The 25684-nt window shown below is 43.3% G+C and overlaps 1 protein-coding gene across 2 annotated transcripts in view; it reads left to right on the top strand.

The window, feature by feature from the left end:
* The window catches only part of LOC140410533 (disintegrin and metalloproteinase domain-containing protein 17-like), a 103329-nt gene that overhangs the window by 26232 nt on the left and 51413 nt on the right, over positions 1-25684 (top strand). Inside the window, exons 6-10 of one of the 2 annotated variants that reach the window (XM_072498756.1) lie at positions 5596-5729; positions 7543-7632; positions 16090-16200; positions 18182-18326; positions 18788-18876. In XM_072498756.1, coding sequence (XP_072354857.1) covers positions 5596-5729; positions 7543-7632; positions 16090-16200; positions 18182-18326; positions 18788-18876 — 569 coding nt within the window. Of the gene's footprint in view, positions 1-5595; positions 5730-7542; positions 7633-16089; positions 16201-18181; positions 18339-18787; positions 18877-25684 lie in introns of both variants that reach the window. The other variant, XM_072498755.1, reaches the window with a different exon arrangement.

Genomic DNA, 25684 nt, shown 5'->3' with positions numbered 1-25684 from the left:
TATATTTATAAGAAAAAAAACTACTGCATTTCCACAAGTTGCTATCCGTCCTTGTATAGACCTTTTCATTACGCCATGCTCACAACAGTGCTTAGGGGTGTTATCAGCCTCACTGGTTTTTATGCTGGAAAGCAGTTTGAGTGTGCCCCACTTCCAAAGGATTCCTATTTCTTCCTACCTTTCTGGGTGGCCTCTGAATTGCCATTCTGAATTCTATCTGGTGGTGGGATGACTTGTGCTCCAGGAAACATTTAGTCATAAGTCTTGCATTGATTGCAGCAGCTCTGCAAGCTCAGAAACACGCAGCATAAATTTGAGCAGTTCACACTTCCTGAAAATGTGGGTGCCTAATGCTCCCGGAAGATGCAGGAATTGCAGTTTGTGGGTTGAAGCTGTCCTTCTATTCTAACTACGAAAATGTAAAAAAATTAAAATATACTTAGATTATATAATTGTTAACTAGGTCTAAAGTACACTTTCTATTCCTTGAAGTGAACTAACCAAAGATTAATTATTAAGCTTAACAAGAACCATGCGATGCTAAATACAAAGAACTTAAATATTAAGATACCTTGATACTTAAACCTAGATACGCAAGGTTCTCTGGCTCCTCCTTTTTTGTTCTCCAAAATGTTGTGCCTTTGCAAAAAAGTGTGACCTAGCAGATACCTTTTTGAAAGTCACAAAAGTTAATTACTTAGCATCTTTCTTTTTTGAAAATCTTTTTATCGGCTTTTCAACTCTTAACTCTTGCTCGCAACATTCGGGCAGCTATTTATAGCTGATTGCCTGTTACCTGCCACTGACTTTGCAATTTCTATTAAGCTACAAGACCAAGTTAAATTCCGAACCACGTACTAATATCTAATGGTGAATTTCTACTGTCACCAAATTCTACTCCATTTAACTCCGCTCTGTCTCCAAACTCTGCTGACACAGCTAATTGAGTGGAATTGTGAATATGATCTACAACAGTCCTATGCAATATTTGACCTATTCAGTGATTGTCATCGTGCATGCCATATTCAATTATAAGTGGATGAATTTGTAGGATATGATCCAAAAACATTTGTCAGAATCCTTATGAAAACCATGTTTAACTTATTCAGTAAAATAAGGACTCTACATATTAAGTAAAATATACAGACATGCTCACACACAATACTTCAGCTTAGGCAGGACCCTTTTAACCTCCTCGATTGCCATTATACTATAGATCAGTGTCTGACAGCAGCCCATAAAGTGTAATGCTCAGATGGGAGATCTGAGAAATGCTGCCACCTGTATTTCATGTATCAAGTTGTTTCATTACAAAGGACAAATGAGTTATCCTTTGTTTATCGAGGTAAGTTGGAATGTAAGCCTTGATGCGAAGGTTCCAGACAATGCAATTTACTTCTGAAAGTTGGTGCCTGATGAATGTTAAAAAATTGTTGAGGTGTCTTTGATGCCTAGGGCTCAACAGTTGAGAACAAAGCATGACATTTAAACAAAATTCCCCTCTGCTGTACTCCAGAGATCCCAGCAGAGACTTTATATATGCCGCTGTGGCTGTATTTTGATAATTTATGTACAAGAAGTGCTACAATTGCCATCTCTCTGGGATAGGATGATGGTAAGAATCTCTCCGATTCATACTCCATTTCTACAAACCTGAGAATGTATGTTGAGTGCAAGTTATCTGAAGACACCAGAAAGCCTCCTGTGCGTGATCAATCATAATCATAGAATTTACAGTGAGAAGGGGGCCATTCGGTCCATCGAGTCTGCACTGGCCCTTTGAAAGGGCACCCTATTTAAGCCCACACTTTCAACCTATCCCTGGAACCCAGTAACCCCACCCAACCTCTTTGGACACTAAGGGCGATTTAGCATGGCCAATCCACCTAATCTGCACACCTTTGGACTGTGGGAGGAAACCGGAGCACATGGAAACCCACGCAGACATGGGGAGAATGTGCAGACTCCACACAGACAGTGGCCCAAGCCGGGAATCGAACCTGAGACCCTGGAACTGTGAAGCAACTATGCTAACCACTGTGCTACCGTTGATGAATGAATGTACTGAGTGCACTTCTTTACTTTTTCTAATCAGATAATTGGTGATCCCCTGGACCTGGACCTTGTTTATTGGCCAATTTTTGACCCTCCAGTCCTGCCACTTCGGTTCTGAATGGTGATGGGCAATTAAATAGGAGGAGACTCCACCCACAATATCCCCATCCTCAATGATGGGGGAGGCCAGCACTTCAGTGCAAAAGTCAAAGCTGAAGCCCTTGCAACCATCTTCAGCCAGAAGTGCTAAGTGGATCATCCATTGGGGCCTCCTCCTGAGGACCCCAGCAACTTTGATTCACTCCACATGATATCAAGAAACAGCTTAAAGCAAATGAACACTGCAAAGGCTTTGGGCTCCGACAGCATTCCATCAATAGTACTGAAGCCTTGTGCTCCAGACTTAGCTGTGCCCTAACCAAGCTGTTCCAGTACAGCTATAACGCTGCCATCTACTTGACAATGTAGTAAATTGGTCAGGTGTGTTCTATCCAGAAAAAGCAGGACAAATCCATCCAAGTACCACCCATCAACCTCCTCTCGATCATCAGCTCAGCTAAGTGATTAAAGCTGTCGTCGGCAGTGCTATCAAGCAGCACTTGGACAGCAATAACTTTCTTATTGATGCTCAGTTTGGATTCTGCTAAGGCTGCTCTCTTCCTGACCTCATTACAGCCTTGTTCTGAACTTGCGGGGTAAGATGAAAGACTACTCTTGACGTCAAGCCAGTATTTGACAGGGGGAGGCCCCAATGGAATATCTACTTCGGTGGCATCAAGAACCCTAAGTTCAGGAGGAAAGGTCTCCACTGGTTGGAGTCATACCTAGCACAAAGGAAGATGGTTGTGGTTGTTCTACGTCAGTCCTCTCTGTCCCAGGATATTGCTGCAGGAGTTCCTCAGGGTAGTGTCCTTGGCCCAAACATCTTCAGTTGTTTCATCAATGACTTCTCCAATGTAAGGTCAGAAGTGGGGAAGTTCAGCACCATTTGTGACTCATATACTGAAGCAGGCCTTGTGCGTATGCAGCGAGACCTGGATAACATTCAAACTTGGGCTGATAAGTGGCAAGTAATATTTTTGCCATACAAATGCCAGACAATGGCCTCCTCTGACAAGAGAGAATCTAACCATCTCCCCATGACATTCAATAATAATAATCAAAGAACAAAGAAAAGTACAGCACAGGAACAGGCCCTTCGGCCCTCCAAGCCTGTGCCGACCATGCTGCCCGTCTAAACTAAAATCTTCTATATTTCCGGCGTCCGTATCCCTCTATTCCCATCCTATTCATGTATTTATCAAGATGCCTCTTAAACATCACTATCGTACCTGCTTCCACCACCACCCCCGGCAGCGGGTTCCAGGCACCTACTACCCTTTGTGTAATATACTTGCCTCGTACATCTCCTCTAAACCTTGCCCCTCGCACCTTAAACCTATGCCCCCTAGTAATTGTCGCTCTACCCTGCGAAAAAGTCCCTGACTGTCCACCCTGTCTATGCCCCTCATAATTTTGTAGACCTAATCTTTATTACTGTCACAATAGGCTTACATTAACACTGCACTGAGGTTACTGTGAAAATTCCCTAGTCGCCACACTCCGGCGCCTATTTGGTTGCACTGAGGGAGAATTCAGAATGTCTAATTCACCTAACAAGTACGTCTTTCAGGGCTTGTTGGGGTAATCCAGAGCACCCAGAGGAAACCCACGCAGACACGGGGAGAACAAGCAGTCTCCGCACAGACAGTGACCCAAGCTGAATCCCCCATTATCAGCATCGTGGGGGTTACCATTGACCAGAAACTGAACTGGACCAGCCATACAAATACTGGTTCCAAAAGCAGGTCAGTTATGAGGAATACTGCAGCGAGTAACTCACTTGACTCTCCAAAGTTTGCCCATCATCAACGAGGCACAAGTCAGGTGTGATGGAATACTTTCCACATCGAGATGAGTGCAGCCTCAGGAACACTCAAGCTTAAGATCGTCCAGGAGAAAGCAGCCTGCTTGATCGGTAATCAATCCAGGACCTTAAGCACCCAGTCCATCATTGACGGACTCCTTCGACAGCATCTTCCATACCTGTAAATCTCTTACTACCTAGAAGGACAAGGGCAGCCGATGCATGGGATTGCCATCACCTGCAAATTCCCTGCCAAGTCACATACAATCCTGCCGTTGAACTGTATCGCTGCCCTTTCGTGGCCGCTGGATCAAAATCCTGGAACTTCTTTCCTAACAGCAGCATGGGAGTACCTGCACCAGATGGACTGCCGTGATTCAAGAAGGTGGCTCACCCACCACCTTCTCTCGGGCAATTGGTGATGGCCAATAAGCCAGAAATGCTCACTTCCTATATAAAAAATAAACTTTTGCAGTTCCCTTGCTTCTGATTATGTGGACCTTTTCTTTTGAACCTTGTCTTTCCTTATTCCTTTTTCATCCTTCAGTAGCTATTACTGCAGAATACCCAGGTGGCAGTGGTCATTGTGTGCTATCCATGTTTGACATTACGGTTTTATATACGCATTAGCTCATGTTCTCTGCTTCATGAGCTATGCATATTTTTTTTAAAGATTTGCCTCTATTTTCTCCACAAAGTCTTGAAGCAATTTAGAGGGAAAAAAGCTACTGGTACTGACAAAATAAAAATCCAGCCGTGGTTTCTGGCCAGGTTTTGCTGATTATGTGGTTGATTCTTCAGGTCACTCTAACTTGTCTCAACTTTAAATTTAAACATCAGTCTGAAAATAAATAGAAGACTTATTGAAAAACTTTAAGCCTGATCAAAGTGGACCTTAAAATTATTAAATCCATAGTTTAGTCTAGCCTGCAAAAGTTCTTTGTAATCCACAACAGAAAATTTCAGAAACTTTGCATCAGTTCAATAACACATGCTTACATGCTTAGCGTATTTTTGAAAAGAAACTTAATACCTCAGCATACTGACTATGTTACTTGACCAAGTAATCTAGAGGCCTGGACCAGTGATCTGGAGGAATTAGGTAAAATCCCATCATTGCAGCTGGGGCATTTAAATTCCATTAATTAAATAAAATTCTGGAATATAAAATTAGTATCATTTTCAATGAATCAACCTAATTAATGCTTTCCATATTGCACTAGATAACATGTGTCATATCAATATTACTGTGTTATGTATACAATCTGCTGGAGTTTAATTTGATTGGTGACAATAGTCATCATATTTTGACAGATCAGTTCAGCGCACATAGATACACTTTTTGCCATTCACTATTTTGGAGAGTTTTCACTTGAGAATTCTGTGAAAACCAGCAATCTGTTATTCAATTGCACGGCACATGCTCCAATGGTTGTGGTTTTATAGTTTTCTTAACTAAAGTGAAGTGTCTGCTGTAAAAGCATATACTTGACTTCAGTACAATACTATCTTTTGTGTGTTGTGTATATGAATTCATGGATGGTTGATTCAATATCTTGTTTTTGTGGAAGAAAATTAAGATATAAATTTAACCCTTTTTGAATGATCGATTCAGAAATTTTATCTGTTTATAGAATACCTCCAGCGGCAGAAAAGGCAAAACGCTCTAGATACTGAGAAGAATACTTGCAAAATGCTAGTTGTAGCAGATTATCGATTTTTTAAACACATGGGGCGTGGTGAAGAGAGCATCACCACCAATTATTTGGTAAGCAGATTCCAGGATGAATAAGTTTTTGAAAATGTTTTTCTGTTCTTTAACACTACTGTACCTTTTTACTTAATACAAATAGTGAACTGTTTTAATTAATGAAGTTGTATTTACTGACATATATTTGGATGGGGGTCAGTTCGCTCAGTTGGCTGGACAGCTGGTTTGTGATGGGGAGCAACGCCAACAGTGCGGGTTCAATTCCCGTACCTGCTGAGGCTATTTATGAAGGCCCCAGCTTTTCAACCTTGCCTGAGTTGGGCCAGCACGGTGGCACAATGGTTAGCACTGTCCGTGTGAAGTTTGCACATTCTCTTTGTGTCTCTGTGGTTCTCACCCCCTTAACCCAAAAAGATGTACAAGGTAGGTAAATTGGCCACGCTAAATTGCCCCTTAATTGTGGGGGGAAAAAATTGGGTACGCTAAAAATTTTTTTTAAAAAACCTTGCCTGAGGTGTGGTGACCTCTGGTTAAATCACCACCAGTCAGCTCTCCCACTCAAACGTGAAAGCTGTTCATGGTTTTCTGGGACTGTGGCGACATTAATACTTGGATAAAAATATAAATTTCAGCACAAATGTTTTTCCTTACATTGACATTGATGGAAGCTTGAGAAGGCTTGTCTGCTTTCCTAATATTCTGGTCCCTTGTGGTGGAGAGAAATATTGGGCAACATTTTTCATTCTCCCAAGAGGCAATTCTAAATAGAATAAGAACACCGATTTAATAAAAAAAAAAAAAAAAAAAAATATTGCTAGGTCATTTCAGCTGACGTGTAAGAATCAACCATATTGCTATGGCTCTGGTCTTAGAGGCCACACTGGCTATGCATGGCACATATCTGATAATTAGGTTGTTTCCTTGAAAATGATACTAATTTTATATTCCAGAATTTTATTTAATTAATGGAATTTAAATGCCCCAGCTGCAGTGATGGGATTTTACCTAATTCCTCCAGATCACTGGTCCAGGCCTCTAGATTACTTGGTCAAGTAACATAGTCAGTATGCTAAGGTATTAAGTTTCTTTTCAAAAATACGCTAAGCATGTGTTATTGAACTGATGCAAAGTTTCTGAAATTTTCTGTTGTGGATTACAAAGAACTTTTGCAGGCTAGACTAAACTATGGATTTAATAATTTTAAGGTCCACTTTGATCAGGCTTAAAGTTTTTCAATAAGTCTTCTATTTATTTTCAGACTGATGTTTAAATTTAGAAAAAAAAATCAGGAAAATCAAATATGAACTTGGATAACTAGCTTCTTTCACGTCCCCGTTCAGTATCACAATTTATCTTATTCCATAGTATTTCTTTGAGAGGCATAAAGAGGGAAAGTGATATATATATATATATATATATATAATCAGGTTGCCTTTTACTTCATATAGTTAGTCTTGGGTTTAATTTGGCAATGTAATATCCCTTCATCGAAAATGTAGAGCTGGAAGAAAAAAGGTTGGTTCTTGCAAAAGGTGATTCTATTACTCTGTACAATGTCTTGAGATTTTCTGATCATATATGCTTATAATTTGAACAAATTGTTTTTTAAAATAAGTTTCGAGTACCCAATTATTTTTTCAAATTGAAGAGCAATTTAGCTTGGCCAGTCCACCTAACCTACACATCCTTGGGTTGTGGGGGTGAGACCCATGCAGACACGGGGAGAATGCAAACTCCACACAAGCAGTGACCTAGGACTGGGATCAAACCCGGTTCCTCGGCGGCGTGAGGTTGCAGTGCTAACCACCGTGCCACCCCAAACAAATGTTTTTTTTAACTGAACGGTTTAAACTCTTCTTTCGGAATGCAGATCGAATTGATTGACAGAGTAGATGACATTTATCGAAATACCACTTGGAACCATGCTGGCTTGAAAGGATATGGATTGCAAATAGAAGAGGTAAATAATTCAAAATTATGCTGAAATATTTTTCTCAACTCGTGTCTCTTCTACACAAAGTATGAGCTCAACTGTTCTAGTCTTGTATATATTGATTTGAATGTGTGCCTGTCATTTTTAAAGCTGTCTTCATAGGTCAATAATGAGTTTGCTCCAAAGTAATGGTGTGTGCTGTCAGGCTTATTTTTCAACAACTCTTGTTGCAGTGTTAGTGCAAATGAACTGTATTCGAGTAGGCTCATGAAAGTGTCCGCTTTTTAACAACTGTGTACCTCAAATTGATGTATCTTGTGTAAATCCTCAATTTGTTCAGGCGTACGTCTCAAGAGAGAGAAATGGGTATTCCAGGATACAGGGTAGATAAGTAAGGCCTTGCATCCTGTGATGGATAAAATCAAGGCCGTAAAGACTTTGTATTTGGATACTCCAGGATGACCGTTTCGTAACTCCTTCAGAATTGGGTGCCAACCTGGGCAGGGGGCGACTACTTGGGATCCTCACAGGATAATACCACCTTCAACACTTACTTCTTGTCTTTTCATGAGGAAGGCTTCATGTCCTCCATGGGATTGTCCTTGGACTCCGCCACTGGGCATCATATGGTGCAAATTTGACAACGTGGGGCCCTTCTGGGTCCTAGCTTTCATATATTTCGTAGATATCGGAAGGGTATCTAAAAAGTTTAAAGTCATGACAACGTCTTCCAAAGCCATGAAATACAACAGAGTTGAAATCTCTTTTCGGCTTGATAAAATGCTATGGGAAATTCATCCCAAATTTGGCCACTTTGTGTTACCCCTTTGTGTACATGTTACTGAAAAAACATCCAAGATGGTCATGGCAGGCATTGCATGATGAAGCCTTCGCGAACCTAAAACAGCAAATGCTGTTCGCAAAAATACTGACCCATTACAACCCAGAAAAGAACTAATAATGATGTGCAATGCCTCTCCGTATGGACTAGGGGCAGGCCTCGCACCCTGCAGTACGCTGGGCGTTAGTTACAGATTGCAAAGGAAGGGATGGCTGTTATTTTTGGTGTGAAAAAGTTCCACTAGTATGCCTACGGCCGACATTTTGTAATCATAACCGACCACAAGTCCTTACTTGGCGTTTTAAAAGAAGATAAGCAACCGCACCCGCCATCATCGTTGTGGCTCCGACCCAACATTGGGCCTTGTTACTGGCGGCCTATGAATACTCCCTCGAGCACTGCCCTGGAGTGGTGTTTTGCCAAAGCGGCTACTCTGGGTCACCACCTGCTGCTTACAAGCTTAGCCCCTTTGCTGGCTTTGGAAGATGTTGTCACTTTTTAGATACCCTACCAATACATGTGAAATAGATTAAAGTTTGGACCCAGAAGGGCCCCATATTGTCAAATTTGAGCCATACGATCCCCAGTGATGGACTCCAAGGATACTCCATGGAGGACTTGAAGCCCTTACTCATGAAAAGATTAGAATTAAGTGTTGAAGGTCGTATTATCCTGTGCGGATCCAGGTTGGCGCCCAATTCTGAAGGAGTTACCAATGGTCACCCTGGAGTATCCAAGATGAAGATGCTTGTGAGGAGCTACGTTTGGTGGCCCGGGTTTGTGTTGATATCGAGGATTTGGTGAAGCAATGCTCCTTGTGCCAGGAAAACCAGAGGCTCCCACCGTTGGCCTCTTTACACACATGGCTACGGGTGCACGTAGACGTCACTGATCCGTTGTTAGGGTCAATGTTCCTCATTATGGTCAACGCCCATTCTAAATGATTGGAAGTGCATCGTCTAACCTCCATGATTACTCACGCAACAATAGAAAACTCAGGCAAATTTTTGGTACCCACAGCATACTAGAGATCCTCTTATCCGATAATTACCACCTTTATCAGTGGGGAGTTGAAGACATTTTCGAAGTTGAATGGTTAGCACGTGTCACCCTGTTACGGGCGCAGATCCTAACAGTGGCTAAGATGCTGTACCAGAACCGCAACTTATTTTAATTTTTAAGACTGTATGGAAAGATTGATTCGTTCAAGGAGTGATTACATAAGACGTAGGGCGTAGTTATTTTTACAAACAAAACTTAATTAAAACAAATGAAAATCAATATTTAAACTATTAAACTTCAAACCTAACAAGAACAGCTTACATGTATCCATTAACCCTAACACGATTTCCCATTAAATAACATGTAAAATGAACATACATCTCTCGGTTGAGCTCCACTTAGGCTGGCAGCCATGATACTTTCATTTATAGAATCATAGAGTCATAGATGTCTACAGCATGGAAACAGGCCCTTCGGCCCAGCTTGTCCATGCTGCCCAGTTTCTATCACTAAGCTAGCCCCACTTGCCTGCTTTTGGCCCATATCCCCCTATACCCACCCTGCCCATGTAACTGTCTAACTAGTTTTTAAAGGACAAAATTGTACCCTCCTCTACCACTGCCTCTGGCAGCCCATTCCTGATGCTCACCACCCTCTGGTCCCTTTCATATCTCTCCCCTCTCACCTTAAAGCTATGCCCTCTAGTTCGAGGCTCCTCTACCTTTGGGAAAAGTTGCTGACGATCTACCCTATCTGTGCTCCTCAAGGAGCTATGAACGTGTACTTCCATATCTCTTTGTTCTGTAACTCTCATCAACTCCCTACCATTAACTGAGTTGGTCCAGCCCTGATTTGATTTACCAAAATGCATCACCTCACATTTATCCAAATAAACTTCATCTGCCATTCATCGGCCCACTGGCCCAATTGGTGCACTGATCCCTGGTCACAGCCTCCAGTTTGAAAAACAATCCTCTACAACCATCCTTTGGCTTCGGTCGCCAGCCAATTTTATATCCAATTGGCTACCTCACTCTGGATTCCATGAGATTTAATCTTTTGCAACCTACAATGCGGTACCTTGTCAAAGGCCTTGCTAAAGTCCATGTAGACGACGTCGACTGCACTGCCCTCATCTATCTTCTTGGTTATCCCTTCAGAAAACAATCAAATTCGTGAGATATGACTTTCCCCTTACAAAGCCATTCAACTACAGGGGAACTTGCAGCTGACTGAGAATCCTCTGCTTACAAAACCTTCACTTCAACTAAAAGCATCAACTCATCTAATATTAAATTAATGGCCTGCCACAAAAGAGACTGAGACAATTAATTTTTTTTAAAGTCTTTGTGTGAGTAATAGCATCTGTGAGGCAAATGAGTAAGACATTTCATTTTTAAACCTCGAGCAAGTGTGGGATACTAACCTTCTTGATTTTAAAACTCTCAAAACATTTTGCTGCTGAAGTTATTTAAATTGGGATCATTACTCCGAGGGTATGAAAATACACAAAGCTCATATGCAAAACACACTGATCATGGGCAGTAAAAGAACACATTCTATCTGCGACAATATTCATCTAATTGTAAGAAACATTTGCCTATCCATTACTGGATGTCAAGCAAACAGTCTGATGATTTAGTGAAGGAGGTGAGCAAGGTGATGAAGTAGACCTGGATGTTTCCAGCATACATGGGGAAACTGATGGTGTTTTTGAATGTTTTTAAATACTAATTGGTTCATGGGGCTTGACAAGGCCAGCATTTCTGTTGTCCATCCCTAATTGCCCTCGAGGAGGTGGTGGTGAGCTGTCTTCTTGAACTGTTGAAGTTCGTGTGGTGAAGTATGTCAGGAGTTTGACCCAGCGAGGGGAAGCATGTAGATGTAATTGGGGCCATGGATAGACCCTGGAGGGAGTTGAGAGGTAACTGAGCAGGAAGAAGATGCCATAGCGGGTGATTCTCTGGTTATGATCAAATTGATAGGAATGGAATCAACTGGCAGCAACATCACAGAGCCGAATGACAACGATACATTAGATGAATATGGTACGGTGAGCCACATTAAAGATGCTGAAGACAGGTTGCGAAGGACAATGATAGATTCATTATCATGTTCACATTCACATAGTATGTAATTTGTGACTTCAATGCTGTGGCAGGGATCTGCTTGGAGTTCCGGGAAAGGTGGGCACAGGTTTTGGAGGTGACAGTCATTTAGATGTTCCGAAGAAGAAGTATGGTGATCAAATGGTAGTTTGCAACTGCAGAGGGGTCTAGGGGTTTTTTTTGTTGAGGGGTGGGTGATAAAGCAGATTTGATTGGGGAGGGGACAGCACCTGAGGAGAGAATCATTAACATTAGCTAACAAGGGAGCTCGGAAGGGAAGTTGTGTGTTTAGTTTAGTGGGAATAGGGTCAAGGAAGCAGGAATAAAAGTAGAAAACATTTGAAATACTCCGGATGGCAGCTTCTGTGGAGAAGCACAGATTTAGATTTCAGGTTGGTGTGCAAGGGTCGTTGAAGGGAGTCCCAGTGAACAGAGGAAAAGTGAAATAAAAGCTGAAATGCTGGAAATCCTCTTTGATTTGATTTGATTAATTATTGTCACGTATTAGTATACAGTGAATAGTATTGTCTCTTGCATGTTGTACAAACAATGCATACCATACATAGGGAAGGAAGGCGAGTCTGCAGACTATAATGTTACAGTTATAGAGAGTTTATAAGAGTTAGAATGAAGTTTTAGAAGCATAGAACGAGAGTAAAAGATAGAATTAGAGGGTATGCTGGGCACAGCTTGCAAGAAGTCGCCTCGCTCCAGCGCCATCTTGGAATGTGGCTCAACAGGTCACTCGGCAGGTCTGGCAACATCTCGGAAAAGAGAAACCGAATTGATGTTTCAGGCCGATCATCATTTAGCAGAATTCAGTTCATCTACCTGAAATGTTTCTCTCTCCACAGATGCTGCTCGACTTGGCGAGTAATTTTATTTATATTTCAATTTCCAGAATCTGCAGTATGTTTCTTTTGTAATTGAGGGTGATGGGTCAATTGTGTGAAGTAGCCTTTGATTGAAGTGACTGAACAGGGGTAATGCACTGCAGGCACAGAGAATGCCATTTATGACTTTGGTAAGAGCCATTTTAGTGTGGAGGGAGGGAATAGAACAGGAAAGGAGGGATTGGACAACGTGAAGACACAAGCTTGGATCTGTGACATCGGGGCCGGTGAGGGTTTTTGTGGGGGAGGGTGGATTTCTATCCCCCACATTAGGTGAGTTTGAATCAGATGGGATGCAAAAAGCAAAATGGAAATCATACTCCAAACCACCCACGTCCGGTTTCGACAGATGAGAGTGGGGAGGGGATGGTGGTACGCAGGCAACAAACCCACTCGCAGGAGGCAAGTTGGTCATTTTAAATATTACTATGAAATTGTGTCTTGGTATGAATCACCATTTTAGGTCATTCCCCCTATCTTCCTCCCTAATGGGGCCATCATAATCAAGGACCATGAATTGAAAAGGAAGATTGGAATTGGGTGATAGTTAACAAAATTAGATGGATTGAGAGTAAGTTCCTTGAGGTAGGATACCAAAACCAATTTGAAAGGGTGGAGGGATGATACATGTGAGAGAGCAATGGTTGATTCACATTGTTATGAATGCCAAAATGATTTTTGAGATTGACTAGTATCACTTTGTATGTCTTTGTATCACTGTGTATCAGGTAAGTTTTCTGCAAAATGCTACATTTGCCCCGGTGTTGTGTTCTACTGCAGTATACCCGTTTCCCAGATTGGAAGATGGGACAGGTTTAGTCAATTCTTCTCCACATCCAGCCACACAACTATCGAATACCAGTTTGGGCACGTATAATCAATACACATGCTGCCAAGTGTTTGTTCAGGTACCGGGCTGGATTGTGTCAGTTAACCAGTTCCCACCTCTGTAAAGATGATTGCAAGGGTTCAATATTGCTAACAGCTGCTGAAAATTCCCTGCACTAGGGTAAAATATGGATCATATAAATATCTGTACATAAAGGAAAGGTGCTAAGTAAGTGCAGGTTACATAGATTACATAGAACATACAGTGCAGAAGGAGGCCATTCGGCCCATCGAGTCTGCACCGACCCACATTAATCCCTCACTTCCACCCAATAACCCCTCCCAACCCTTATGGACACTACGGGTAATTTAGCATGGCCAATCCACCTAACCTGCACGTCTTTGGACTGTGGGAGGAAACCGGACCACCCGGAGGAAACCCACGCGGACACGGGGAGAACGTGCAAACTCCGCACAGACAGTGACCCAGCGGGGAATCGAACCTGGGACCCTGGCGCTGTGAAGCCACAGTGCTAATCACTTGTGCTACCGTGCTGAGGTTTGTCTGAATGCTCTCCACGGAAGGGTCATTATTACATTCAGCAGCCACCTGATGTTCGCAGTTAGGTGCCTACCCTCGACAAAGCCCGTCTGATCCTCTGCGACCACCTCCGGTACGCAGTTCTCCAATATCTTGGCCAGGATTTTCGCGAGTATCTTCGTGTCCACATTGAGTAGAGAAATGGGTCTGTATGATCCGCATTCCGCTGAGTCTTTGTCTTTTTTGGGTATCAGCGATATTGTGGCCTGTGTTAACGAGTCTGCTAACATGTCCCGTAGGTGTGGGGCTAGGGCCGGTGCAAATTTCTTATAGAAGTCCATTGGGAACCCGTCGGTGCCGGCGCCTTCCCTGTCTGCATGGAGTTGATACTCTCTATGATTTCTCCCAGCTCCCCCCGTCTATGGTCTCCCACGACTGGTATGTCCAGTCCGTCGAGGAACCGTTTCATCTTCACGTCGAGGAGTTCGTAGGTGTTAAGCCCTCGGTAAAAGATCTTGAACGCTTGGTTGACCTCTTTTGCTCTGTTACCAGTCTGTCTCTGCTATTCTTTACCTGAGCTATCTCTCTTGGCTGCCTGCTTTCTCAGCTGGTGAGCCATTAGGCAGCCAGCCTTTTCCTCGTGTTCGTTGAAGGTCCCCCATGTCTGGCAGAGAGGCAGCACAGTCCCGCACAAACGTGCTCACAGTTGAATAAGTCTTTGATTTTCCCTCTCACAGTCTTTCTCTGCACAACCCTCATCATAGCTTTGCCTGCCCCTTGTCCAGGCTATTGGTTCTTACAAATTAATTCGCTTCCTCCAGGGTGTTAAAGTACTGTTCTTTCTTCTGGTATGTGACCCAGAGCCTGGCTGGAAACAGCAGACCAAATCGAACCCCTTTCTTGTACAGGGCCAACTTCATCTGGTTGAATTTGACCCTGTGTTTTGCTAGATCTGCTCCAATGTCCTGATAAATTCAGATTTTGTCTCCTTCCCAGGTGCTCGATTTCGTTTGATGCGCTCAGCGCAGGATCTTCTCAAGATCCTGGTATCGGTGGAGCTTTGCAATTATCGCCCTCGGCTGCTCCCCAGCTTGTGTTTCGGCCTGAACAACCTATGTACTCTGTCAGGCTCGAGGGGGTTGGGGAGGTTGTCTCTCCCGACTAAGATGCCCAGCATTTGGGCAATGTAGCCTGTCTGATCCCTGCCCTCAATGCCTTCCGGCAGGCACGCGATCCGAATATTTTGTCGTCGGGACCTGTTTTCTTGATCCTCAACTTTTTCCTTTAAGTTCCCCTGGGCCTCCACCTACATTTTCACATCAGCTTCCAGGGCGACGATTCTGTCGCTCTGTTCCGTCGTGGCCTTCTCCAGGTCAAGGATCATCTTTTCCTGCGTCTCTACTTTCTTCCCCAGCCTATCGATTGTCTTTTTCATGGTGGCCATTGCTCTGCCAACCCCACCTTGACCGCCACCTGGATTTCTATCCTGATTGCCTCTTTCATGGCGGGCATCTCTTTCATAAGAAAGTTCTTCCATCCAGCCCCAGGTGGTGGAGGGAGAGGCTGATGCTCGGGTCATTGGTCTCCCTCTCTCCTGGGTGGCTGGGTCCCCTTTGCCTCATGGGTGCGCCGCCTCGCCCGCCTGCTGTTTGTGACTTTTTCCGCCACTTCTGCCGTCTCTTCGGCCCCTCGAGCCTGCCTGGTTTGGAGAAGAGCCATCTGATGTGCGTCCACTCAGCACATCACCATAAGTCGTCTGCTGCTGGTTCCTAATGCTTGGAATTTTAAATGTTCAACTCGTATTTAAACCTCTTCATTACCTTGCTTCTTCCCATCTCTGTAACCTTCTCTAGACCTGCAATGCCATTCCTCTGATTGTAGCCTGTTGTGCATCACTCTCTCTCTCTCTCTCTCTCTCTCTCTCTCTCTCTCTCTCTCTCTCTCTCTCTCTCTCTCTCTCTCTCTCTCTCTCTCTCTCTCTCTCTCTCTCTCTCTCTCTCTCTCTTCTCCCCCCCGCCCCCCACTTACTCCACCATTAGTAGCTGTGCCTTTACCTCCCCAGGCTCCACACTTCAAAATTTCCTATCTAAATTTCTCTGCGTTGTCACCTCCCTCGCTTGCTCCTTTTAACATCACCCTTCCAACCCACCTCTGACCAACTTTTTGGCAAGTCCTCCGAGATTTCTTTCTTGGGCTTGGGCATCTTTCTACATTAATACGGCTATTTCAAATGCAAGTGGTTAATATTAATACATTTTTTCAACATTACAGATCATTGTCAATAAAGAACCAACAACGGTGAAAACAGGGCAGAAACACTATAATATGGCTGGCAGCTATCCAGTTAACAAAGATGCTTGGGATGTAAAACCTCTGCTCGAGGTAAGGATGAGTTAAAGTGAGAATATTTAAGGAGCTATTTTTGTTACTGACTGAAGCTGTCATAAGAGTCTGAAGGAACTGCTACTTCTAAATCACTGGTGGACAACCTAGGCTAGCGAGTGGACCGCATGAGTGAGTCTCCATCTCATTGTCTGCAAGATTGAAAATGGGCATGTTCACTTATGACCCCATGAATAAGATTACATGCATTTAATACATACTGAATATTTCATAATGATTTACTGAAAATGCTATATCATATATTAATAGAACTGTCATCAGCTTTAAATGGGGACAAACAAAAGAAACATTTAAGATTAGGTATTTATTACAATTTACTCTGCCTAACCAAAGCTAATAGCAGCTACAACTAAATGTTCTGCATTTCTTAACTGCACAGATATGTTCTTTAGATATTTATTTTATTTATATTTATTTATCTTTTATTTTGATTAATAAACCCTACTGCTCGCAAAAAGCTTTACTATTGTTATAAAAACATGATTATGAAGAAAACCTTGCATGACCAATAAGTTGTAAATGTTTTGGTACTTAAATATTGGCACGGTGGCACAGTGGTTAGCACTGCTGCCTCAGCATCAGGGACCCTGATTAGATTCCGACCTTGCTTGACTGTATGGAGTTTGTACATTCTTCTGTGTCTGCGTGGGTTTCCTCTGGGTTTTCAGTCCAAAGATGTGCAGGTTAGGTGGATTGGCCATGCCAAATTACCTCTTAGTATCCAAAAGGTTAGGTGGGGATATTGGGTTACTGAATTGGTTTGGGGTCTGGGCCTCGTTAGGGTGCTCTTTCAGAGGTTCGGGGCAAACCTGATTGGCCGAATGGCCTCCTTCTGCGCTGTAGGGATTCTATAAATGAGGAAAACCTACCAATCACTCTTCTCTCGGTCTTGCTCTTTCTCGCGGCCTTTTATTTCTTGGCTCTGCTCTGTCTTTTTCTCGCTCCCTTATATTTCACAGCTCCGCACTTAGCCTCATAATTCTTGCGCCTTTTTCTCTCCCGGCTCAGCTCTCAATTTCCTTCTTTCCGACACCCGTTTATCTCCCCGGCTCCACTCGATCTTGCTCTTTCTCATCTTCTTTTATTCTGCTAGCTTTTCTCTCATTCATTCTCTTTCTCATGTTCTTGTATATCTGCAGCTCTGCTCTCTCAAAAAGTGTCCCGCAGGCCACAGTCAGAACCTGATGTGTTGCATGCAGCCCACGGGCCGCAAGGTGCCACCACTGTTCTAAGTTATAACAGATATATTCTATTTGAAGATTTCCTAAATTCTAATAAAACAAATTACAAGACATTAACTGTCAAAATGCAATATGCACTTTTGCAACCTAGATATGCACTATTTAAAAATAAGGGGTCGCCCATTTAAGACAGAGATGAGGAGAATTCATTTCCTTTGAGAACTCCCTTCCTCAAAGTCAGTGGAAGCAATTTTTGAATATTTTTAAGGCAGAGTTAAAGAGATTCTTGATAAACAAGGGGGTGAAAAGTTGTTGTGGATTGCGGGAAGTTACAATCTGATCAGCCATGATCTTATTGAATCAAGGGCTCAAAGGGCCCAGTGCGAATAATTTGTATGTTTGTACTAAAGGGCTGCTGAAAATCAGTGCAAAATGAATTACAGTTCCAAATCTGAGCCGTATTAAGGTCCAGTTGTGCAATCTCCAAGTGAGAAGGCGCAAAATTATTATTGCCTGGATAATTGGCAGTGCATCCTGGTAAAGGTGACTTAAAAGTATATTAAATGCCCATCCATCCTGTCGGCAGGAAGACCATGAGAATAGAATATTTTTCAGGTAAGGTTTGATAATCCTACTGTACAAAAGTTACAGAGGAAATATCCAAATTCGTTATGCTTGTATGTGTCTTGAGTTAACTGACTCAAAAAATAAGGTTTTATTTTCTGTTAGCTTTCAAATATCTATTTTTTTGAAGAATCAATGTTTTTTTCATTGTTCAGCAATTCAGCGCTGATATCGCCGAAAGAGCATCTAAGGTTTGCCTTGCACATCTATTTACTTACCAAGATTTTGAACATGGAACACTTGGGCTAGCTTATGTTGGATCTCCAAAATCACGTGCATTAGGTGGCATTTGCCCTACACGTAAGTCCAAATGTAAATGAAATTTTAATTTTTAAAATTTGCTTCAGTGGTGAAGAAATAAGTGGATTAAATGCTTTGTCATTTTTAAAGTTGATTACACTGGAACAAAATTGTTGAAGTCCAGTTAACAGATGATGGAATACTGTAGGACTAATACTGTAGGACGCGTGCGCATGACGGGCAGAGAGTCTCATCGCTAGTTGCACATATTGGGAGTTCATGGGCACACTACCTGTGATTTGGTGCTGTTAATTTTAATGGATGAGAAATTGTGTGAAACGTGCTGACAATTTCCTGACGTGTGGGGTTGGGCAAGGTTTCTTCTGTCAATAAGTGTGTGATGTGAAAATAAAGACCCTTGTAATCTTACGGAGACTAGAACAATGAGAATATTTTGTCGTCGTCTTTTGGGAAAAGCATAATCCATAGCTGTATCATCTAGAAATGTTTATTTTTACCAGCCTATGATCACCCAACCATGCAGAAGCAAGTTTTCCTAAATACTGGATTAACCAGCACGAAGAACTATGGGAAAACAATCCTCACCAAGGTAAATTATACGTTGCCTCTTAAGGCTTCAAACTTGTCTTAATTTTCTTCTTCCGCTTTGATGTACTCGAGCAGTTATTTTAATGTATGGATTTATTTGAAATTGAGAAGCTAACTTGTCCCATTATTGGGGATATTCGTTCCTTGTTATGTTAATATGCTAACCTGGCCTTTCTGCTGGTATATGATATTACAATGTTTTTTTAGCAGTGCGAGCTGCTGATATTTCAAAAATATAACCATGCTTAAACTGAGAGTTTCCAATCTTAACAAAGCTTATTCAAATTGAAGAGCATGTACTGTTATTTTGGCGTACCAGGGCCTTCATTAATAAAAATCAATTCCATAGGTAATACTGCATTGCAGTTAGTCTCCTTTTGCTCTTTTATCCCTTTCCCAACCCTTCCCTCCCCATCCACAGTAATTCTGTGCACATACATGTCATCCTGAGCTAGAGATGACTGTTAGCTTGCTGGTATTGAATTTGACTGGGGAAGGAAGGGATGGAACAGGGAAGGAAAACCAACTGGGTGCAAATCGGCATTTTTTTCCTAACTATTTTCTTTTGTTGTGCACTCTTGATTTATTTCTCCATTTAAGGAAACAGTCTCTGATTCTGCTCCAATTCATATTAGATTCGAGGACGAGGCACACAAATTGGCCAGCAAAAGCAACAGACTTGAGAATTGGGAGCAGTTTAGAACACAGCAAAAGGAATACCAAGGGATTGATTAAGAAGGGGAAAGTAGAGTAAGAGAGTAAGCTTGCGGTGAACATAAAAAATGACTTTTAAAGTTTCTACAGGTATGTGAAGAGAAAAAGATTGAAGACAAACGTATGTCCCTTACAATCAGAACCAGGAGAATTTATAATGGCAGGCAAAGAAATTGCTGACCAATTTAATACATACATTGGTTCTGTCTTCACAAAGGAGGACACAAATACCCTACCAGAAATATTGGGTTTAGTGAGAGGGAGGAACTGAAGAAAATCAGTATTAGTAGAGAAATGGTGTTGGGGAAATTGATGGAATTGAAGGCCGATAAATCCCCAGGACCTGATAATTTACATCCCAGAGTACTTAAGGAAGTGGCCCTAGAAATAGTGGAAGCATTGGTGGTCATCTTCCAAGATTCTTTGACTCTCGGACAATTCCTATAGATTGGAAGATAGCTTATGTAACCCCACGATTTCAAAAGGGAGGTAGAGAGCAACTGAATTATAGACCAGTCTGCCTGATGCCGGTAGTGGGGAAAATTCTAGTGCCCACTATCAAAGATTTTATCACAGAGCACTTGGAAGTCAGTCATAGAATCGGATAGAGACAGCATGGATTTATGAAAGGGAAATCATACTTGACAAATCGACTGGAATTCTTCGAGGATGTAGTGAGTAAAGTTGATGAGGCGGAGCTAGTGGATGGTTTATTAATGTCCATTAGGGAAGAAAGACCGTACTGGGTCTAGCCTATATATGACTCCAGACCCACAACAATGTGGTGGACTCTTAACTACCTCATGCAATGATCCAGCAAGTAACTCAGTTGTACTAAACTGTTGTCACAGTTCAAGAAGGTGGCACACTTGGGGTGTTTAGGGATGGGCAAAAAATGTTGGCTTTGCCAGTGATGGCCACGGCCCATGGAAAAAAATACCTTCTATCAAGTCCCAACTTCTCTTGTTTTTCCCCCTTTTTCTTTCATGTGACTTTATCTTTTTGGAGACTTTCTCTGGATTTCAAAGTTCCTCCCTTTCCATTTCAGACAACGCAAAAGGTATAAAATGACTCGCAAGTGAGGAGGGAATGGAGTAACAATTTCAGTTCATTTGTACCATTCTAGGATTTCTGTGCATCTTTACCCCTTAATCTTATGGCCCTTTGTTTAAAAAAAGTAGCAATGCTTGGAATGGAAACAAATCAGGTTCAGTGCATTTAACATATGTTTCTGGAAACATACAGAAAATAAATGCTTGATTTTAAACCTGTAATCATTTGAAACTCTGGATTTGTTTGGGACACGCTCGACCTTTTTGATGGTACACATCGGTACAAACAACATAGGTTAAAAAAAGGGATGAGGTCCTAAAAGCAGAATACAGGGACGTAGGAAGGAAGTTAAGAAATCAGACCTCAAAGGTAGTAATCTCAGGATTACTGCTAGTGCCACGTACTAGTCAGAGTAGAAATGACAGGATATATTGGATGAATACGTGGCTGAAGAGATGGTATCAGGGGGAGGGTTTCAGATTCCTGGGGCATTGGGACTGGTTCTGGGGGAGGTGGGACCTGTACAAACTGGATGGGTTACACTTGGGCAGGACTGGAATTGATGTCCTGGGGGGCTATTTGCTAGAGCATTTGGGGAGGGTTTAAACTAATATGCCAGTGGGATGGGAACTGTTGCTAACTTTTGGTTGGTTCAATTGGCTCTGTTTTATAACCTTTGCTCTTGAGTCGCCAGGTATCTTTATGATACCGCCACGAGGTTCAGGTTCAAGTAATGATCAATAACTCAATACACCAATTAGTAAGATTCAAATCAAAGCACATTTACTTGCACACAGACAAATCTACTCATGCATAAACGCTACTTTCTAAACTACTTCTACAACTAACAGGTATACTTCGCTTCGGACTGGCCCACCACGTCAGGGGAACAAATGGCCTTTCTTTCCGGTTCTGAGTCTGCGGGATTCAAAAGCTGGTGTGGACTGGTAGCTAGGAGCGCCTATCTCGTAGCGAGCGTTGACTTGAGACTTGCGGTCTTTTGGCGGCAGCTGAACAGGTCACTGTCAAGGGTTGATTTGCGTTGCTGAGTGACCCTGTCAAGAAGGATGATTTGAACTTGGGAGCTTTACTTTATAGTCCCCAGGGGCTTCCCGCCTTTCGGGGCAGACCCCGTACCTGGTTTCAAGTGATTGGACTTCATTCTAATCGCTTGGTTCGATTTCTCCAATACTGGAGCGGTTCCCTGATCGCTGGGCGGTCTTGAGGTGTCCGTTAACCTCTTTTGTGTTGGCTCCTGCTGGCGCCGAGGAGTCTGGCTTTGCCTTGTTTATCTCAAATGTTTTGATTGTTCCCGGGGATCGCTCATTAGTATGTAGATGGCTGCTACATTATTATGCAGATGGCTGCTTGTATCGATGCTGTCTGGGCTTTTGCAGAGTTTAATACACAGTAAACTTGCACCTGCTAGTTTCTGCCTGTGTTGCCTGAATTTCCGTTCAGCCTTTGCTGTTCTCCATTTTACATCGGGAATTGACCAACCCAGGTGGCTGCACACCCTCCTTGTGATCCTAACGCGAAGCGTGAAGGAACACATAACTTCGTTGTTCTTCATTCCCTGACCCGGCAAGCACTCTTCTATGGCCTCTACACTGACCATAACTATGCAAAAAAATTTTAACTGACAATTCTGAGGGGCGCTATGTCAAACAAGGAAAATAAGAAATTCGGAACCGCTAACTATCCTTAATAAACTACACTCACTCAAACATTTAATCATACTAACTTCCTAACAAATACACACAAAATCATAGCAGCATTATACACATTTTTCCTGGCTTGGCAGTCAAGCTCAGGATTGTACAATCACTCAGGATTGTACAATCGCTCATGAAACATTTCTTTATTCACAAAAAACGCAAGCGAATGTTCTTTATTATAGATCGCGAGGTTCGGGGGTCTGGTCGTATCCGAAAATAGGGGATCTTATCCTATATACCGGCGTGCGAGCGCGGTAGGCTCTCCTTCTCCATTTCCTCAGACAAATAGTCTGCACGATGCAGCAGAGTATCGCCAATACTAGTAGGGATTCTATCAAATTGGACAGGGAGTACCAGGTTATAAACTTGTCACACCAAGATGGTGTGGTGTCGCTTGTGACTGGGCTCTGGGTACTATGGGGAAGTGAATCATTAACGGCGGGGGCGATTGAGGTCAGGGGGTTCGCGTTCGCGCGCAACCAAATGTCCATTATGGTGATGAGCAACACGGAGGATGTCCTCATGGTGGTTCTTCTCTCTTTTCTCTTCTCTTCTCTGGTTTGGAGCTTCTGGAGTTCTGTGGGATCAAGCATAGTGCCTGTTACTATCTTGGTTTAATATCTCGTATGATAGCCTGTCTGTCCTTTAGTGCCAATTACTCCCTTTATAATTGGTAACTATGTGTGACTCCCTCATTTTTTTCCAAAAACCGAATTTCAGGACAGGACACACTTACAAATACTGAACCAGTGCGAGCCGTCTTGCAGACTGTGCGATTTGCCATCCAAATGTTTGAGGATGTAAATAGCAGAGGGTTGGCAACCTAAGGGTTACCTGGAAACAAACCAAAAATTGTGAATGAAAATTGCCGAAATGAGGTGCGTATGGGTATGGCGCGTGATGGGTAAAACTTGGATGGAATCCCCGGGTAGGACGGCGACCAATGCCGTGTGTGCTCTACCCGAGCGTAGCTGACCAGAGGGGGGTTCCCAGGCAGGGCGGGTCCCAATGCCGTTTCTCCACTGCCTGAGCAACCGACAAGAACGGGCAAGAAATGTAGTCATCGTGGGGGGTTGCCGTATTGGTTCTACCTTCGAACCAGAAGGGCAGTTACGAACGGGGGTCGGGCAAGCTCTGAGGTTTCTGCGGATGAGCATGTTGACAAGTTCTCAGAGGTTTCGGCCGAAAAATAAGGCGTGGGGCCGTGGAAATAATTTCCGAACTCACATACAACATTTAACAGTACAACGACAAACAACATTAAACATGCTGCAGGTTCCATCAGAAAGGACACCGTTTCTCCCAAGCGGTTCCTTTTAAAACATCATCTGGATACCTCAGTTATCGGTTACGAACAGGGTCGCAAAGGGGTTCTCGTTTTGGGAGTCAGACTCAAAGTCGTCATCTTCTCCCGGATGCCAAACTCTTGAGTGTAAAAGGGCGGATAGGGCTGCATGGTGTGATTTTGGATCCCTCTCGTCATTCCGGACGAGTCTGTATGAATTATCTCAGTGCCAAAATGTGGTGTCTAGTTCTGTGGGGACGGAATCGGGGTCGTCATTGTAGGTCGGTGGTCGGTGGTGGGGTTTGTTTAGGAAAGCGCGGAAGGATGTTACAAATTACAGAGGGACATAGATAAGCTGCAGCGCTGGGCTGAGAGGTGGCAAATGGAGTTTAATGCAGAAAAGTGTGAGGTGATTCATTTTGGAAGGAATAACAGGAAGACGGAGTACTGGGCTAATGGTAAGATTCTTGGCAGTGTGGATGAGCAGAGAGATCTCGGTGTCCATGTGCATAGATCCCTGAAAGTTGCCACCCAGGTTGAGAGGGTTGTTAAGAAGGCGTACGGTGTGTTAGCTTTTATTGGTAGAGGGATTGAGTTTAGGAGCCATGAGGACATGTTGCAGCTATACAACACTCTGGTGCGGCCGCATTTGGAGTATTGCGGGCAATTCTGGTCGCCGCATTATAGGAAGGATGTGGAAGCATTGGAAAGGGTGCAGAGGAGATTTACCAGAATGTTGCCTGTTATGGAGGGAGGATCTTATGAGGAAAGGCTGAGGAACTTGAGGCTGTTTTCGTTAGAGAGAAGAAGGTTAAGAGATGACTTAATTGACGCATACAAGATGATCAGAGGATTGGATAGGGTGGACAGTGAGAGCCTTTTTCCTCGGATGGTGATGTCTAGCACGAGGGGACATAGCTTTAAATTGAGGGGAGATAGATATAAGACAGATGTCAGAGGTAGGTTCTTTACTCGGAGAGTAGTAACGGCGTGGAATGCCCTGCCTGCAACAGTAGTGGACTCGCCAACACTAAGGACATTCAAATGGTCATTGGATAGACATATGGACAATAAGGGAATAGTGTAGATGGGCTTTAGAGTGGTTTCACAGGTCGGCGCAACATCGAGGGCCGAAGGGCCTGTACTGCGCTGTAATGTTCTATGTTCTATGAAGGGATCACTCGAATCGTGGTCAGATTCGCTGGGTGTGGGTCCTGTTGCTTGGGGATAGTAGGGAGGCGTGCTGTGGCTATTGTCCGAGTCACAGTCGCTGTCGCTGCTACTGCAGTCTGTGGGCGTTCTGGGGCGGAGTCTATAGTTTGGGGGTGGAGTCAGGGTTGAGTCCGTGGCTGGGCTGGACGTGTTGGGGGAGGGTAGGGTTACGTTGGCCGTGGGTGGGGCGTGGTCTGCTGCGTCGAGCATAACGTGATGTGCGTGGTTAGACTGTGTTCCATATGCCTTAAGCTGGTTAATATGGAACCACGCAGTCTTTCCATTGGGGTACTTTATTTTGTAGACGGAAGGGCTTTGTCCGCAATGGAGTACGGACCCGAATATTTAGGTGACAGGAATGTGCTGGGGTTGTATACGGAGAGCATGACTTGCTGTCCTACACTGAACTCAGTCGCATGCACTGTCTTATCGAACCAGGCTCTGTTTCTTTCTTGTCCCCCAATTTCACTGCGGCTGCTAGCTGAGCCGTCTTAACATTGTCCACTAATTGTTCTACTGCTTTCGCGTGTGTGAGGGCCGTCACTTCGGGGCTGGTCAAGTCTAATTCAGTAAAAATTCTGTGCCTTTCATGGGGCGTCCAGTCATGAGGGTGTGTGGGGTGTAACCTGTGGAAGTTGAAACTGTATTTCGCAAAAACATCAGCGCAAAAGGGAGGACTGAGTCCCAAGTGGTGTTGTTTTGCTGGACCATTTTTCTGAGGGTGGATTTTAGGGTCCGATTCATGCGCTCCACGATACCACTTGACTGGGGGTGGTATGCGATGTGGAATTTTTGGGTAATGCCAAATATCGTGAGGACGTTCTTCA

The sequence above is a fragment of the Scyliorhinus torazame genome, chromosome 4, assembly GCF_047496885.1.
Source record: "Scyliorhinus torazame isolate Kashiwa2021f chromosome 4, sScyTor2.1, whole genome shotgun sequence".
Lineage (NCBI taxonomy): Eukaryota > Metazoa > Chordata > Chondrichthyes > Carcharhiniformes > Scyliorhinidae > Scyliorhinus > Scyliorhinus torazame.
The sequence above is the reverse complement of the archived record's forward strand: the minus strand, read 5'-3'. Positions and strand labels throughout refer to the sequence as shown.